We start from the raw sequence: 18,767 nt of genomic DNA, 5'->3' as shown, positions 1-18,767 counted from the left end.
GGATATGATTGCCGTTAGCTCCTGTGAGATACTGCTTACAGGCTAGCTGGCAAGGCTGTAGCTTTAGGATGAAGGGGTGAATGAAACAGTTTGAAATCTTTCGGGATTTGAAGGCCGAGCAAGATGGCAAGAGGGTTAAACAAAGGGCAATTAGTTCACCAAGAAAGCAGCTCAGAGGATCAAGTATTTGCATCTTGCTTTGGCCTGGACATTAACAGAAGCCAGTAGCTGTCACTGGGCAAGTTAGTTGCTCTGAGCCCTTGGGATGTGAGTCACTCCTTGGCTGCAGGGCGGGGGCTGAAATGCTGCCTATTAGGGTTTAAAGGATAGATGAGTCTGAGAAGCTTTGTGATAAGTGATTTTAATATATATATATATGTGGGAATGCTGCTACTGTTGCTTTGGGATTGCAGCCCAATTGAGCATCATAAACCACACTTTGGGTGGCATCCAGCCAGTGGCGTAGCATGGGGGGTGCAGGGGTGGCCGGCCTCACTGGGCGCAACATCTGGGGGGTAGGGTTAGGGGGTCAAATCCACGGGTTAGGGGGTGCAAATTACTTGCCTTGCCCCGGGTGCTGACAACCCACACTACGCCACTGCATCCAGCAAAGTAGCTATGGTCACACAAGGATTTCCATTTGGGTAGTGGAACTTGCCCTGTCTTTTCCCCCAATCCCAAATCTGAACTGGAGGATTGAGGAAACCCCAGAGCAGATTTAAGTGGTGCATGGGGGTGGGGAGGGGAATTTCCATGGCACAGCTAGATATTATTGTGCTAATGTTGCTGCTTCATTGCATGCCACCCTTCATTTCTCTGCCTGCGATAAAACCCTTCTTGTGGCTCCCCCCCCTTTTCTGTCCATTGCATGCACCTGTAACTGAAGCAGGCATGATTTAATGCAAAAAAGGAGCAGGGATATAAATGTTTAAGATAAATGATGATAAGAAAATGAATAGTAGCGTCCCTGTCCCTTCAAGAACACACAGCATTACCTTCTCCCCATCAGTGGGAACGCTGCATTGATTACACTGCTGCCTATCTACAAACTTCCTGGCCAGCAACAAATATGCAATCCCAGACTCTACATCTAGATCAGTCCCAGTTTTATCAGGACAATGAAACAAGCAAACAAAAGCATTAAAAAGATGCATGTCTAGGCAGGCGTCTTGTGGAAGGGTAAAGAAATCAAATTAATAGATGAAGGATTGCAATACTCTGCTGCAAAACTAGTCTGTGCAGGGATCCTGAAACAAGAGAACTATTGTGAGAGTGAGTGTCTGATTCGAACAGGAAGTCAAGGCTAGAATAATAATAATAATAATAATAATAATAATAATAATAATAATAGAGATTCCTTGCTGAACCATGCCTTTGAGGTTTCAATCTCATATCTGTTACTTTCCCTTTATGAATGTATTTGACAGAGTTGCTGCCTTAAAAAAACAAAAACAAACAAACAACAAACATCCCTTTTTTTTAACGGCAACACATTCATCCAAACCTCAACAGGAGTGCCATTCCTGGCATGCTAGAATTGGTACATCTGTTGGATTTCTGCCTATTGTGCGGCTGTTTAAAAGACAACAAGCCTGGGAGTGTGGGTCTCTAACTGGTGGTTCAATACCAACAATTAGTGGATAGCTCAATGAAGATGTCAACTCAGCGTGCAGCCACCATGAAAAAGGTGAATTCCATGCTAGAGATCGATAGAAAAGGGAGCTGAAGTAAAAGCTGCCGATATCATCAAGGCAATATACAAATCTATGATGCAACTGCTTTTGGAATACTGTGTGTGTTTCTGATTGCTGTGCCTCATAAAGGATATTGTAGAGCAGGAAAAGGTGTATGAAAGGGCAACCAAGATTATTGTGGCAGGAAAAACTCCCCTGTGAGTAAAGGTTACAATATGTAGGACTTTAGAAGTGTTTTCCCCCCTTAATGAATGTGGACTCACGTGCATGAACTTGCAGTTGGCATGCTATCACCACACACCACTGAGCGAGCCCCATTGAATTCAGTGGAGCTTAATTCTGAATAGACATGCTTAGGAATGTGCTATGCAGTGCTCTGCCATGTAACACTCACAGCCTCTCAATACCTGTGCTGGAGAGGCTCATTCTGAATGGCTGTTAGCCAATTGCAGGACTTCTTTAACCAAAGGAACAGAACACCTGCCTTGCTTTTGAAACAGCACAGAGCAATCCACTTCAGGGTGAATGAATACAGCAGCCAGCAAGCATGGCATTTTTCAGCATGGTAACTAAAGGGCTCAGGCAACAGTCCTTGGTGTAAGAACTGGGATGTGGTGAAACCTGCTCCTGTTTTCACCCCTGAAATGTTAGAGAGTATGGCATCTGTCTGCCTCAGGAGGCAATGGAGGAGTGTGCCTTTGGGGGTGAGGTCAAGCTGTTGGAGGGTTGCAGCGCCTGCTGTGGCTGTAGAGACCGATGTGGGAGAGACATGTTTTGTTGTGGCTGGGGCAGGAGAAGGCAGGTGAACGGGGTTTGGACTGGGTGTCCATCAATATGCAGATGATACCCAGCTCTACCTTGCTTTCAAATCAGAACGAGTGAAAGCGGTGAAGGTCCTGTGTGAGTGCCTGGAGGCGGTTGGAGGATGGATGGCGGCTAATGGATTGAGGTTGAATCCTGACAAGACAGAAGTACTGTTCTAGGGGGACAGGGGGCAGGCTGGTGTGGAGGACTCCCTGGTCCTGAATGGGGTAACTGTGCCCCTGAAGGACCAGGTGCACAGCCTGGGAGTCATTTTGGACTCTCAGCTGTCCATGGAGGCGCATGTCAATTCTGTATCCAGGGCAGTTGTCTACCATATCCACCTGGTACGCAGGCTGAGACCCTACCTGCCCACAGACTGTCTCATGCTCTACTGGAATGTGTTCTACGTGAGGCTACCTTTAAAGGTGACCTGGAAACTACAACTAATCCACACTAATGTGTGACATTTTAGTGTATTTTTTGTCTTTGTTGGAAGCTGCCCAGAGTGGCTGGGGAAACCCAGCCAGATGGGCGGGGTACAAAGAATAAATTATTATTATTATTATCCAGTTGTGCTGCTGCAGATGCACCATGTTGTTTCTTTTGTCTGTGATTCCTCCTCTGATCACTGCTGTGGATACATGACTTGCCTGCCTGTCTCCAGGCACTGTGGTCATCTGCAAGGGATTCCCACATGGCAAGGTGGACGTTGCCAGCCTTCATGTCATGTTTGCAGGCACCTTTGTAACGCAGAAGAAAAATTAGGAGAGAGAACTGGCAGAGTCAATCTGCACATGGTCAGGAGTTGCGGAAGGGAGGACTTGCACCCTGAACTGGTTAGGCCATTTCATTCCTTATTTCCCAGGCTTTAGTGCTTCATTGTTGTCATGTGGTTGTGGGAGAAAAAGAACCCAACATCTCTTTAGGGCAAATATGAGTGGCGGCGCTGGGGAATCAATCATTTTGTAAGTATTGTGTGGAGATGAATGACTTAACATCATTTGAGGGGTATTGATCACGCTACATAATAAGATTCCGCATTTCAATTGCTTGAAGATTGATGTCGCGAATGCAGATAAAGCGAGGATTAGGGACGCTAAATTCGATCAAACGAGGACTAGATTAAGTAAAAGCCTGCCACTGTTCATTAGGAAGTGGTGTCTCGGAGAGAATCCAGGGGAAATGGGAAGAGATGCCCCTGCTTGCTCAGGGGATCATGGTCTATTCATGAAAATAGGGGCCCATGAATGAAGCATCTGGGGCAGAATTCAAATGAAATGCCATAGGGCAATAATAGCCTTTCCAAGGGACTCAGGTTCAGCTCCAGGGATTTGTGGGCCTCTGGGAAAAGTCCTGGGGTGGCCAGCATCCTCGTCTTGGTGGGCCTTCTCTTTACCACAGTACCCCTACCACAGTGGAGTGTCAAGCATCAGAGAGCGCAGTGGGGGGAGGCAAAGATTTGCTTCCCTCTCCCTGCCACTAGACCAGCAATGAAGGTAGGTGCAGGATGGAAGACGGAGAGATAGACAGGTCGGTGGGTGAGCAGGTGAGGGATGCTCACTGGAGCTTGGGAGAGGGAACAGTTTTTCACGTAGCAGTCATTTGGTTTTTCAAGCCCAATGTATGGGAGTGTGCCTATCACTGATCTTATGATGTCCCCACCCCCCTTCAAAAATTTTGGTCAATTGTAGTCCAGCAATGGTCCACCTGGAGGGCACCAGGTTGCCTAAGGCTGTCCTGGGATATTGTCACTTGCGAGGCAGCAAATAATGTTCCTAAATTTCTTCTACTTACCACTTATAGTTTTAATTCTGTACAGTGGTACCTCGGGTTAAGCACTTACTTCATTCTGGAGGTTCGTTCTTAACCTGAAACTGTTCTTAACCTGAGGTACCACTTTAGCTAATGGGGCCTCCTGCTGCCGCCGCGCCATCGTCGTGTGATTTCTGTTTTCATCCTGAAGCAAAGTTCTTAACCTGAGGTACTATTTCTGTGTTAGCGGAGTCTGTAACCTGAAGTGTCTGTAACCTGAGGTGCCACTGTAAATGCAAAATGCTTGGCGCCAAAAACACAAAAACCACCCTCACAAAATTTACCCATTCTTTGCCATTTGGGTACTTTTTTGTCTCAGCCAATGTCCCATGCTGGGTCCCTCCCCAACCTGCTTTTTTGAGGAAAACCCAACCCAAAGAAGCAGATAAGTGTCCCATCATCTAACACACCTCACCTGGCTTTGGGAGGGTGGGGGTACAGTACCACCTCCAAGACACATCTGAATCCAGCTTGAGGAAAAAAAATACCCGCTAAAATTGCCTATGTCAGTTTCTTACTTTGTATTTAAAAACTAATGTACTGAGGTAACATAAAGGTAAAGTGACCCCTGACCATTAGGTCCAGTCGTGGCCGACTCTGGGGTTGCGGCGCTCATCTCACTTTATTGACCGAGGGAGCCGGTGTACAGCTTCCGGGTCATGTGGCCAGCATGACTAAGCCACTTCTGGCAAACCAGAGCAGCGCACGGAAACACAGTTTACCTTCCCGCTGGAGTGATACCTATTTATCTACTTGCACTTTGACGTGCTTTCGAACTCCTCGGTGGGCAGGAGCAGGGACCAAGCAATGGGAGCTCACCCCGTCGCGGGGATTCGAACCGCCGACCTTCTGATCGGCAAGTCCTAGGCTCTGTGGTTTAACCCACGGCACCACCCGTGTCCCATAATGTACTGAGGTTAAAATACAAATAGCTATTAGCCCCTGAAACTATCGAGTTTTTAGTTTTCCTGGATGAAGGTTAAGATGAAGGAGTTTAGGGCATCACTCATCCATTGCCGGCCATAAGATTCCACACACTATTTCCTGAACAGAATGTATATATACATCATTGGCTGGCTTGGAACTGATATGTGTGTGTTTGTGTGTGTGTGTGTGTGTGTGTGTGTGTGTGTGTGTGCGTGTGTCAAATGCATAATATTAGAAGCAGAACAATGCTTCAATGGTCAGAGGGGAAAACACACACATACTATATATGGATCCTTCTGTGTGGGTGGACATTACAGTTTCTAGGAAAGAAGCTTAAAATTTCTGGCCTGCCAGCCTGACAGTGGAAAATACATCTTGATTGAGATATTAAGGGTACATTTAGTAATAAAATGGAGTTTAAGATTTATGAGTCAGCCTAGATTTATGAGATGTAAATAGCAAAAGGCAAATATGCTGTTTGGCTTGGAGGGAAGCAAAACAGATCAATAGCTGGATGAATCTGAAGCTTGTCATCATTGGGAGGGGGTACCCCCAATTGAACTATTTTGGGGGGAAGCCCCTCCCAGTGCACTTGACCCAAAAGCCACAGTCTAGTTTTGCTAGATATCCTGCGACTTGCCTATATATTGCGTTCCAGATACCTGAAATATTGTTCCACCCATTATATACTGGGTCTGTGCCTGGGTGGATGGGTGGAATCACCTGCCCTGCTCTGGATTCATTCAGTTTGGGTTTTTTGTAAAAAGGTTTTTTAAAACCTTTAAAAACTTGATTTGAACCGTATTTTAAAATTGGTTTAGGAGGGGAGTTACACTGCTCCTTAGGAAGTGGCGTCCCGAAGCTGCTTGCGAAGGAGAAGTACCATGCATAGACCAGTTTCCTTAACCATGGCTTATGCTCTGTAGTACATGTGAACGAGACCATTCATTAAAAATAAAACAGGCTCTGCGCACAAGTTTGCAACCTAATCGTTCACAGCACTTCACAGGGAACATCTCAGTGATCGTTGAAGCAATTCTGAAAGGTTGACCGGTATTATTACAGGTAGCTGTGAGGGGAAGGAGAGCTTTTCTAAGGTCACTCAGTAACTTCATAATCAATAATGGTTGAGGGAGACTCTGCTCGTTCTCTTGACAAGTGACAGGAAGTTTTTGTCTGTGATTGTCCTGCGATGGGAGTTTCTTTGCAATCTCAAAGGCCATCTGGCCTCACCTACATAATTTCCTTTCTGGCATCTTTTCTGCATTGCATGAGGCAGTCGGAATCCTTGTGACTAAGGCTTCCTTGTCGTTTGAAAGTCTGCCTTTCGGATCCAATTATTGCGGCTAGAAGTGCCGGCCGGTTTTGCACCTCGGCTTGAGACGAGGCTGCTGAGATACCTGCTGGAGGGGATGAACGTTTCTTGATTGGTGGGAAGCCTGTTTCTGATAAATCTGTCTGGAAAGGTAGGAGGCTTTTCTGCAACGCCAGAAGTGGGACAGAAAGTCAAGGAACATTGAGGGTCTGGCAACTGCTGAGTAACATCCCTGCGTGCTCAAATGCTCCCACATCACAAGTCCTGACAGCTGGCCTTTAGCAAAGGAATCTCAAATCACATTGTTGGAAACTGCTTGCGTGTCGAGGTCCCCAGGGCCACCCCAATAACTCACACATCACACAGAATTTTTTGTTTAAGATTTTTGGCATAATTTTGGCCACAACTTTATTAAAATACAAATTTGTGAGTGGTTGCTTAGGCATTGGTTGCGACTATCTGCCCCCACCATGGGGGACAGACTGACATTCCGCACAATGCGAAAGTCAGAAAAGGGGAATACACTTGGGGGTAGCGGTGGAGCAGGGAACCTGCCCTCACCCCAAATGCAACCAGGAGCTCATTGCTATGGCCCAAACCCCCTTGACAGAGTGGACAAGCAATAGTTAGCCCCCAATTCCTTTAACGGAATCCCTTGCAGCAGCAGCATTAGAGGGGCAGGCACAACCAATCCATGCCCCTCAACCAACCAAACCATAAACCAATGCCTAACCGCAACCTTACAAGTTGTGACGATTTGCTATGCAGTAGGCAAAAACCAAATGGCCCCAGCCAATCAGCCAGATGGACAAAATTCCTACCGGGCCCCTGCCCCAAGAGCAGATGACCCCATGACTGGCATAGCAAGGTCAAAGCGAACAACCCTAATTCTAGGGAGGGGGGGACGGGCAATCCGATGCACGGGCAAAAAGAGGAAGCCCTAGCCTCGTGCAAGGAGTTTTAGCATTTTTGGCAGTCAATCAACAAATGGCTTCTTCCCAACAACAAGGGAAGCCCCAATCGCATCAGCGACCAACGATCAATTAGCCCGCCCCCAACTTTGGAGTGTCCTGGCGGCCCCCACCGCAACACGTGCTCTCCATGAAGGAGAACACGCTATGTCAAGGAGAGAGAACTTTCAGTAGTGCAACACTGGCTAAGCCTTTTTCTGCTGAGGGAGTTTGTGGTAGCTGAGGCTGGTTGAGGCCTTGCTTTTAGAGGGAGGTTAGTCAAAGTGAATTAAAACTGCTTGAGGCCTGTTTTTGTGGGGAATTGTGGCAACCAGGATTGGCTGAGGCTGTGTGTGTGTGTGTGTGTTGTTGTTGAATATAACAAACCCACTCGAACCCTTACAGACCCTCCAAGTGTCCCTATATTCCAAGGACAGTTTTGGATTTACAGAAGCTGTCCTGGTTTTGGATTTTATCCCACAATGTCGTGCTTTTCCTTAGAATGTCCCTATTTTCACTGGATAAACGTTGGCGGGGATGACCTTAATGTGTTCACAAGAGCACATGGAGACTTCAGCCGCAGAGGAAGAGTTGTGGGCACCTGCAAATGCAATAAACATCTTCCATTCTTCTTTAAATTCGTTGTCGTCTCTTCCTCTTAGTTTCATTGTCAATTTTGCCATTTCAACATATTCTATTAATTTAACTTGCCAGTCTTCTTAAGCTGGGATACCTTCTTTTTTTCCAATGTTGTGCTAATAAAATCCGTTCGGCCGTAGTTGCAAACGTAAACAAATTCTTTCAGGAACAAAGGTCTTGACTGTGAAGTCTGTACCCTTCATTGCTAGCTTTCTAATTCCAGAGAGGTTTGTTGTTTTGTTTTTCTTTTCGGGAATAACTATCCATGGTGAGAACCCCCACCTGCCGACTAAAGCGGTACAGTCTCTTTTACCACCCCAGGGCTCTACCACTTCATTCCGCTGTGTTTCGTTGACAAGGCCCTCATCCAGCCCATAAGTGGAAGTGTCCCCAAATAACAGCCCCTTGTTTTTGTGTCAAGCTAGAGTGATTCCCCCCTTTGAATGGAAGGGGGACAGCTAGCACCAGCCTTTTATCTTTTATCTCTCCTGTAGCTGGTATGAGGCTGCTTTCTGAACATTCCTTCCTGCCGCGGTCATGCTGTTATGCTCTATAGGCGCCTAGCTACATCCAGAGACAGCTAAGTTCCACTCAACACCATCACACCCAACATCTAGCTCCCTGGAGGTGGGGGAATGGATGGGAAGAATACTAAAAAATAGAAGCTGTTTGTTATTGATTATGAAACAATGCAGCTTATCTGGAAGCAAGTTGCTCTTCGGGTCCCTTTGTATTATTCATTGCTGAGATGAAAGATTTTCTTTTCTTTTCTTTTTAGCAGAACGTTCAGCTCAAAATGAGGGTGCAAAAGATTCCCGAATTTTCTTCCTTGCTCATTTCACTTGTATCCCAGCATTTAGTCTGTCGAAGGGCACCATTTTTTCATGAGCGAGGGCAGGAAGTTTGACCCTCATTCTTGCCCGACTTCAGGATGGCAACCCATGAAAGTGTAGTGTTATTCTGAAGCCAGTCAAGAGTGAGGGATTTTTTTTTTTTTTTAAGAAAGGCGAGCAAGGACATTGCTCTCAGGTTGGCAGCACCATGCAACAGCATTCTGAAGACAGAATGAGGGCAGTAACTCCTGTCCTCGCTCTGCTGGGGGGAAAAATGGCAGCTGTTATCTCTTAAGATGCCAGGAAGTGCTATAGGAAGTTTACCCCCCTGCCCATTGCTCCCCTTCACTCCCCCCTTAAATATTGTTCCTGCAAATAGATGGTGAAATATGGAGGGATAGCATTTTGGCTTAGCCCTGACTAGTTGGTGATGGAAGTCACGGGCCAGAAGAAATCCTTAAGAAATGTCTCTGTGAGCTTTTGTGCGTGAGGGATGACACCAAAAGCAGAAGTCTCTTTCCCTCTTTCTTGCTCTTCCTTGGTTGGGCAAATGTGGTGCCAGGCGGACCATTATCTTGTATTCCGTTTCATTTCACTTTTAATTTGTATGCCGCCTTTCTATATTACTACACACAAGGCAGTTTACAAGCTGAAGAAACAACAAAATGAACAGCAAAAAAATCACGCGCCTAATAGCAATCTGATCCGATACAAAAAAAGGTCACAATAACTTTAAAATAAGCAACTCATATCAAATAAAGCAATGTTCAGTGATCCATTAGTATATAATTATAAACAGTAAAATTAAATATAGCAAATAATACAGTGGTACCTTGGGTTACATACGCTTCAGGTTACAGACTCCGCCAACCCAGAAATAGTGCTTCAGGTTAAGAACTTTGCTTCAGGATAAGAACAGAAATTGTGCTGCAGCATCACGGCAGCAGCAGGAGGCCCCATTAGCTAAAGTGGTGCTTCAGGTTAAGAACAGTTTCAGGTTAAGAACAGACCTCCAGAACAAATTAAGTACTTAACCCGAGGTACCACTGTAATTGAACAGTTTACACTTAACAATTATAATAAAGAATTACTAAACTACAGTCAGTAAAAATAATGGCAAATCACAATGCATAAAATACCACGAAACATGCAAAATCATGTAAAAGGATCAAGTTGAGAAACAAGGATGCACAGCTTATAATATATATATTTTTAATAAATATCCATGCACTCCCTTCTTCCCCACTGCTTCTGCTATTCTTAAAGTAATGGTTTGGGAAAGGCTCCTAGGGCTGGAATGGGTGGGGAAAGGCAGGTGGAAAAAGCCTTTGCCTGATGGACAGCACAAGCCTTTCTCTCCTCACTTGTATACAGGCCTCACCTGTGCTTCCCATAGAAATCCAGCTCCTCTCCTTATCTGCAGAGGAGCAACATGAGGAGTCTGTGTGCCAGAATCTTATGCAAGAGGACGCCACCTCTATGGGGGCAATGGACTGGGAACTGTAATTTGGAGAGGACACTTAGTTTAGAGATCGCGGCGGCTGCCTTCATAAAAGGGACTGCCCAAGGTATAGGTTCACAGGGTAGACGTTGTGGTATTGTTTTCATAGGGTCCTCTATGTTGACAAAATGCAACCTTGCATGTAGAAAACTAGTACACCTGGGTGAAAGATTCTAGCCCAGTGCTAGCCTTCTGTGTTGCAAGGAGTTTTGCACCATTATCCACCTACCGTAACCCTGCCAGTGAAAGATCTCAATTTCTCCCGAGTTTGCCGCGCCTTTTGTGAAGGAAATGTGCTGCAAATAAACGCTGACTGTGTTTGTGTTGCAGATAACTACTTCAAAAAAGAGGGCACCATGGATGCACTACTTTGTGGCAACAGCACAGATGCTGGGTAAGTAATATTTGATGATAGTTAAGCAAAACCTAGCATTATTACACCTTTTTAATGAGGTAGCACTTCATAGTTTCTACGTTGGCATTCCTTCTGTCTAAATTATGTTTCTAAAACAGTAAAATACAGCCTCTATAGGAATGTTGTTAAGAACAGAGCTAATGAAACACCCATGCTAGGGCATATTTATTTTATAATATATATATTTATTTTGCCCCTCCCCCCACCTCAAATATAGTTATTAGTTCAGCTCTGTCCTACTTACAGGAGAATGGAGATTTCCCCTTCTAAGGGTCAGCAATAATAGACATGGCGGTGGTGGTGAATCTTTCCGGCATGATAATGCAATTTTCCAAACAGTGGGGGAGGAAGAGTGATGTGTCTTGCCAGTTCAAAGCCGCATTCTTTCGGAGTCTTATTACCAGTTCTTTCTTTAGCCGTTCATTTCTTTTTTTCCTCCTGGAAACTTGATAATGTGTTTGATGTTGTGGATTAGTGCCTTTTTTTAAAAAAAAAATGAAAATGAAAAAATATGAAAGAAAAAGAAAGGGGGGGGAATAAAAGTGAAATGTGGGAGTGAGACATCAGAAATACAAGGGAGAGACTGATTGATGATTAATTCCAGTGTTCTCCCTCGGGAGATGAGGGAACAGGCTTGTGTTCTTTAACGGCCTTTGGAAATCACTGAAATGGCATCTGATTCTAAAAATTGTGGCTGCTCCAGAGACTGACAGGTGCCCCTCCTAGGAACATAGGATGCTTCCATGTGCTGAGCCAGAGCGCAGGTACTAGACTGTACCCCATTGGCCAGATTAAACCCTCATTGGCCAGACAGACCTCAGCGTAACGCTCAAAACGGAAGTGTGGCACTCAAATCGGAAGCGTAACACTCAAAACGGAGCATGTTCGGCTTCTGAAAAATGTTCGCAAACCAGAACACATACTTCTGGGTTTGCAGTGTTTGGGTTCCAAGTTGTTTGAGTACCAAGGCATTTGAGAACCAAGCTACCATTGTAGTCACGAATAACTAGCATTATCTGCTTGGCGCCCTACAGTCAGGGACTAGCTTGCACAGATATTCATCGTAATGAAAGGTGGTACCTACACCTATGAAAGAGCACGTTTTAAAAAAGTAAACAATACGTGGATTTCATTCATGCCATGTCTGGCCTCTCAGGGTTGCCACCTTTTCTGTGGCAAGGCTCCTGGGCCTTTCACAGCTGCAGGGCAGGCAAAAATGCAACAGGTGAAACTCCCACTGGCAGGCCTGCGTAGCTCAGTTGGTTAGAGTGTTGTGCTGATAATGCCAAGGTTGCAGGTTCTGTCCCCGTATGGGACAGCTGCGTGAATTCATGCATTCCAGGGGGTTCGACTACATGACTCTACAGTTCTACAATTCTAGGTTTTTGGCTTCTTGCCCGTGTTGCCACGGTTAAAAGTGCAGGAGTGCGGGTGGGGAATGGCAACCTGGAAACCTGTTTCTATGTGCACTAGAGAGGCCTTTACCTTCTGCCTCTTCTGAAATTGTCAAGAAAGCTCAGTTGGCAAATCCCAAGGACAGAAATGAAGCCACTGGGGCGACTTGGAGATGTAACAAGAGAGCACCTTTGACAACGGCATCCTAGCTATGGTTGCTATAGAAACCTTAATTGCCATTATCCTCTCTTGGACCCTCATTTTCATTTATAGATTGAGACCAAAGTAAATTTTATGTTCTATAGGATGAAACATCTTTCTTCCCCGGTTTCAGATGTATTGTTTCACCTCAAGTCTATAAATACGAGTAATTTAGGAGGAGAATGAGGCCTTAGAAAATTCTCCAGTGAACCTCAACGTTATTTTTAAAACCTCTTTAGGGAACTATTTCTGTTGTTGTTGTTGTTGCTGCTGCTGCTGCAGCGTTTCATTAGAAAATCCCTATTAGCACATTAAAAAAAAATTCAGGCACCTGTTAGACACTCTGCAGAGGTAGAATTAAAGAAATGCTTTTTGCACTAAAGCCCTTTTGGAATATGGTGTGTAACGCAAAAGATAGAACCTATTTGTTAAGAGTAGCTAGCCATTGTTTCATCAGATTCTGGTGCCTGGAGGCAGGTTGAAGGGTGATTTAGTGGGTGGAGCTGGGCGGATTCAGGCAGGTCATGTGGGTAGGGATGCTTGAGAATTCGTTCTTTGCAAATTCCAGCGTCCTGCTGGGTCCATCACATTCTGTTCCTGTTTGTGATCCTAGCCAGGTGCCACCAAGAAGCTCACAAACAGGGAAACTGCCGTCCCCTCCTGTTTGTCCTTTGTGGTACTCAGCGATACAGTGCGTCTCAACGTGGAAGTTCCACTTCGCTATTACGGTTAATGGCTATTGAGGAACACCCTCCATGAATTTGTCTAATCCTTTTAAAAAGCCATCTCAGCTAATTATGTTTGCCTCATACAGTAGAGGTTGACATCAGGGATATACAATCTCTGCTGCTGATTTGACAAAAAAAGCCTTTAAAAATAAATAAATGGCCATCCCACAATGTTGAGTATAGCCTGATTGATGGGTGGGCAGATTGATGCTGTTAACTGTCCTTAATCAATAGCACTGTACTTTTTTATTGTGATTAATCGTATGGTGTCCTGTGGATGTTCTTCTGGAAAGACGCTAATGGAAAAAGTTCGCATTGCCACTCCTTGTATATCAGAAGATTTTGATAATGTGACAGGCTCATTCCTTCCCCCTGGGGGTATAAATTGTCCAGAGTATATTTGCTAGAAAATCCAAAAGCAGAGACTTGGCTAAATCCTTTTGGATTCTGTAAAAAAGAGTTTTCCAGCTGTATTCCAGGGAACCTAGGGATTTTGCAGAATCTTTTTGAGGGTTCCTCAGTGGGAACATGATTCCTTAAAGGCAGGTTGCCCAGCCTCACACTTTTCGAAGCAGCAGGATAAGCAGAACACAATTATCCTTTGAGATTCGCATTCTCCAGATTTTGCAGCGTAGTTCTCCAGTCAAATATTGTGTACAAAAATTTACATATTAGGGCAAAGTGTGTATTAAAATGCATACGTATGAGAAAATAACATACAATATCTGTTATGTAGGGGATATGGCTTGCAAAAAAATGTTGGGCGTTGGAATAAATTCTCACTAAAATGCCGATCAATATTCATGACAAAAGAAGTAGTCAGAAATTGCTACTGAAATGTGGAGAACTGAGTTTAATATTGGGGAAATGAAAGAAATAAAAATTGGCGGATTCATTCATCCCTGAGTGATATTCAATGTTCTAGGGGCCTTGGATAGAAAACAGATCACTACAGTGGTACCTCAGGTTACATACGCTTCAGGTTACATACGCTTCAGGTTACAGACTCTGCTAACCCAGAAATAATACCTTGGGTTAAGAGCTTTGCTTCAGGATGAGAACAGAAATTGTGCTCCGGCGGCGTGGCGGCAGCAGGAGGCCCCAATAGCTAAAGTGGTGCTTCAGGTTAAGAACAGTTTTGGGTTAAGAACGGACCTCCAGAACGAATTAAGTACTTAACCCGAGGTACAACTGTAGTTGAAAGGCAGTAGAAAATGATGTGGTAGCATGATAAGATGAAGCCATTGTTACATCCATGTCAATTCAGAACTCTAGTAGGGAAGGGAGGAGCGATATCTTTTCTGGGACTGTCCAGACCATGGAACCAGAGGGTGGCAGGTTGGTTCAGGTGGCAGCATTTAGGGGACAAGGGAAGTCAGGAATTGTGGTTGCTGCAGCGAGACAGAGAGGTGTTGCCTCTGGCGTGGAAGGATGAGTACCATTTTGCTGCAAAGTTTTGTGTGCCAGTGCTGTCCGTTTTTTATTTATTAAAAAAACCCAAAACATTATTCAATGACTCCGTTGCCATCAAACTTCCAAACTGAGCTGAGAGAACTTTCCCCACCAGTAGCCTTTATTGCTTATTGCTTCTCTTCCTACAGTTCATGTCCGGACAATTACATCTGTCTGAAGGCTGGTGACAATCCTGACTTTGGGTACACAAGCTTTGATACCTTTGGCTGGGCCTTCCTGTCCTTGTTCCGCCTCATGACGCAGGATTGCTGGGAACGCCTCTATCAACAGGTAGAAGACTGATTTGTCTGGTTGCTTTTGTTTGTGGATAACCTTCTTCTTTAACACATCACAGACTCCATGGGCTTTCCATTTAGGAAAGGAGGAAACTTGTCTCCCAGGTACAAATTATTATTATTATTATGCTATTTATCACCCACCCTTCATACTAAGGTGGGTTAAAACAATTAACACACAATATAAAAAAACAGTTTAAAGCAGATTACAACAGTGGCGTAGCGTGGGTTGTCAGCACCCGGGGCAAGACAAGTAATTTGCGCCCCCTAACCTGTGGATTTGCGCCCCCTAACCCGTGGATTTGCACCCCCTAACCCCCAGATGTTGTGCCCGGTGCGGCCGGCCCCCCCTGCACCCCCCACGCTATGTCACTGGATTACAATCACAAAAATAAGGTGGATCCTAAAAATATACACTCCTAAAAATATACACTCCTAAAAATATACACTCCAGGTGTCAAAAGCGATGATCCTTTAGCCTTTGGCAGAAGCTATATAATGAAGCTGCCACATTAACCTTCCACAGCTTAACCTGCCACATTAACCTGCCACATTAACCTTCCACAGCTTAGGGGCCAACACAGAGAAGGCCCTCTCCTGGGTTGCAGTCTCCCCTTCAAGCTTATGTGGGTGGTAGAACAACCAAGAGAGCCCCCTCCTCTGATCTTAGCATCTTACGGTCTGCAGGGAAGGAGATGGTTGTTCAGGTATTTGGCGCCTAAGTCGCTTATATCATGTCCTAGGACAGTTGAGACTGGGGAAGTACCTGGAGCAGGAAATTTTCTCCATTTCCGCCATACGAACAATGTCAAACTCAAATATGAATTTCCCAACGTAGTTTGAGGACTACATTTGTTGTTCCTTCAGTATCATTTCCCACAAGATCAATCCCACAGTATATGTTCTTTCCAGCCATTTATTTTGACTTGTTGACTCAGTCATAACAAACATGAAACCATATTGTGTCGCTTCATAATAAAACTGGAAGATCAGGTGCATTTAAACCAGCCTGTAAATTAAATCTGAATTGTTAGCTGCAATGTGAACCCTTGAATATTTGAAGAATCGTTTGTTGACATGTGACATATAAAGTCATCATCTTTTTATAGTCCACTTTATAAATTGAGAAGGAAAAGGCACATTGGTGAACTCAGCTGGCTTTGTGTATTTGTCAAGTCATGAATTGGCTCCATTACAGGGTCACAGGGTTGCAAGGGCTGCTAGTTTCCTGCGGTGTAATCCTACATGGCTCTATGTGATTGTCACAACCATATACCGTATTTTTGGTCCCATAGGACGCTCCGTCCCATAGGACGCACCTACTTTTTTTGTGGAGGGGGGGGAAATAAAGGGGGAAAAATCCTTTATTTCCCCCCAAAAAAAACCAGGTCGGGGAACAGTGGGATGGCGGTGCTGCGCCTCCCTGCTGTCCCCCGAGCCTGTGGGGCTGGCTGATGTCTGCCCGGCACAAGGGGCTCTCTGCTTCAGGGCGCCCCATGCGTCGGGCGGCAGGCTGCTATCCGCAGCATGGGAAGCCCTGCGGGAACTTCGCAGCATGGGAAGCCCGACACCATGGGCACTCTGCTTCAGGGCGCCCCATGCGCCCCCTGGGTGCGCAAGGCTTGCCGACACCTGCGCGAAGCACGGGGCGTCGTCCGGAGGGCGCCCCGTGCTCCAGGCTGCCGCCTGCAAGCCTTGCGTGCCCGGGGGAACTCCCCCTGGGCGCGCAAGGCTTGCGGATAGCTGCCTGGAGAGCGAGAGGTGTCGGTGCGCACTGACCCCCCTCGCTCTCCAGGCTTCAGCGAAAGCCTGCATTCGCCCCATAGGATGCACACACATTTCCCCTTTATTTTTGGAGGGGGGAAAGTGCGTCCTATAGGGCGAAAAATATGGTAAGTGGAGACAGTCACATGGAATTTTCCTATTTAATTGGCACCCACCTAGGATGAAGGGTGCCAGTTGGGTGAGGAAAACCCATTAAATAGCCTCACTCATATAGCAGCCTTGTTCATGGGGAAATGGCTCTTTTTGAATAATAGCACAGGAAGCAGTTCATATGCCAGGCTTCACTGAACCCGAGGACCTCCATGCATACAGCTATTTTCCCATTTTATGCACTGGGGAATATTTTGCACACACAAAAGTGTGGCCTCAAGCATATGTGATAAATGGGCCAGCTGTGAGAGCAGAAACAACAGAAGAGAATAGAATAGAATTTTTTATTTATACCCCGCCCATCTGGCTGGATTTCCCCAGCCACTCTGGGCAGCTTCCAACAAAGTATTAAAATACAGTAGTCTGTTAAACATTAAAAGCTTCCCTAAAGAGGGCTGCCTTCAGATGTCTTCTGAAAATCTGGTAGTTGTTCTTCTCTTTGACATCTGGTGGGAGGGCGTTCCACAGGCCTTCTTTCTCACCCATGGAGTTCCATGTACATACCAGAGCTCTGCAAAATGTAAAGTTGTGACGACAACAATAGATGCAGTGATTCATGAGAGCAGTTTAGTGCACACGGCTGGCACGTTTTGGGCACATCAGTGTTAAATTCCCTTGTGAGCATTGCCATGCTTAAGTGAGAGGCCCCACCTCTGTGAGAGCATCTGCTTTGCACACAGAATGTCCCAGGTTCCAATCCTCAGCATCTCTAGGTATGGCTGGGAAAGACCCATGGCTGTAATCCTGGCTAGCTTCTGCTAGCCATTGTAGACAATATTGACCTATATGGACCACTGACTCTGTGCAAGTGAATTAGTAACCAGCTTTCAGACCATGCTGCCTTCACCAATACCTGCCAGTGATTGATGCTTTGTAAGCGGAGGCTAAGTGGATTTGCTTGTAAATAAACGTTAGTGTTCATGTGGAAATAATAATTTCACTTCCTCAATTTTATCCGTGTCTTGCTGTTCTTTTGTTTCAATAAAATATTTTTAGGTTGCGTGGTTGAAAAAAAAGTTTTCTGGTTGGCTTGCTAGAAACATTAAAACATTAAAATATGCAAACCTGTAAAAATAAATGCAATGCTGCCTGTGCAGCTGACATTCATTTCAGAAAGCTTTAAACAAGCTAAGTGGCTAGGGGTGTTAGTAGTGACATGTGATTCTGTAACCAGGAACTGATCCCTAAGGCAGGGGTGATGGAACTCCAAGCTTGCGGGATCTACCGTATTTTTTGCTCTATAAGACTCACTTTTCCCCTCCTAAAAAGTAAGGGGAAATGTGTGTGCATCTTATGGAGCAAATGTAGGCTGTGCAGCTATCCTAGAAGCCAGAACAGGAAGAGGGATTGCTGCTTTCACTGCACAGCGATCCCTCTTGCTGTTCTGGCTTCTGAGATTCAGAATATTTTTTTTCTTGTTTTCCTCCTCCAAAAACTAGGTGCGTCTTGTGGTCTGGTGCGTCTTATAGAGTGAAAAATACGGTACATTGTATTCTCTTAGACCTCTAAGGCCCACCAGAGAATCATGGGATTGTAGTGTTGGAAGGAACCATGAGAGACATCTTGCCAACTCCCTGCAATTGTCTGACGTGGGGCTAGAACCCACAGCCCTGAGATTAAGAGCCTAATGCTCTACTGACTGACCTATCCCACCCAAGTGCAAAATATTGGCTTAGAAAGAGAGGCAGGCATAGAATTCAGCAAGAGGACACACTTTCTGCTCAGGACGTTACCAGAACTGAGCTGCAGTGTTTTGCTGCTCCTGACTTGCCATATAATGAACTTCCTGAGCCAACCAGGCTAAGGAAGACCAATACATTGCATAGGCTCTTGACCTATCACAAGAACAGAAATGAAAAACCGCTTGTCC

The 18,767-nt window shown here is 45.3% G+C and overlaps 1 protein-coding gene and 1 long non-coding RNA gene across 11 annotated transcripts in view; one reads left to right on the top strand and one right to left on the bottom strand.

The window, feature by feature from the left end:
* LOC309381042 (sodium channel protein type 5 subunit alpha-like) overlaps positions 1 to 18,767 on the top strand; it is a 215,660-nt gene that overhangs the window by 54,764 nt on the left and 142,129 nt on the right. For 9 of the 10 annotated variants that reach the window (XM_081931409.1, XM_081931407.1, XM_081931408.1 and 6 more), the window contains exons 7-8: positions 10,806 to 10,869; positions 14,816 to 14,957. In XM_081931409.1, the coding sequence (XP_081787535.1) occupies positions 10,806 to 10,869; positions 14,816 to 14,957 (206 nt within the window). Of the gene's footprint in view, positions 1 to 10,805; positions 10,870 to 11,610; positions 11,655 to 14,815; positions 14,958 to 18,767 lie in introns of those variants that run through there. The other variant, XM_081931401.1, reaches the window with a different exon arrangement.
* Positions 1 to 18,767, bottom strand: part of LOC309353405 — a 157,457-nt gene that overhangs the window by 89,593 nt on the left and 49,097 nt on the right. The window lies entirely within an intron of this gene.

Source organism: Podarcis melisellensis (assembly GCF_964234715.1).
Source record: "Podarcis melisellensis genome assembly, chromosome: 12".
Classification (NCBI taxonomy): domain Eukaryota; kingdom Metazoa; phylum Chordata; class Lepidosauria; order Squamata; family Lacertidae; genus Podarcis; species Podarcis melisellensis.
This window is presented reverse-complemented; position numbering and strand designations above follow the sequence as displayed.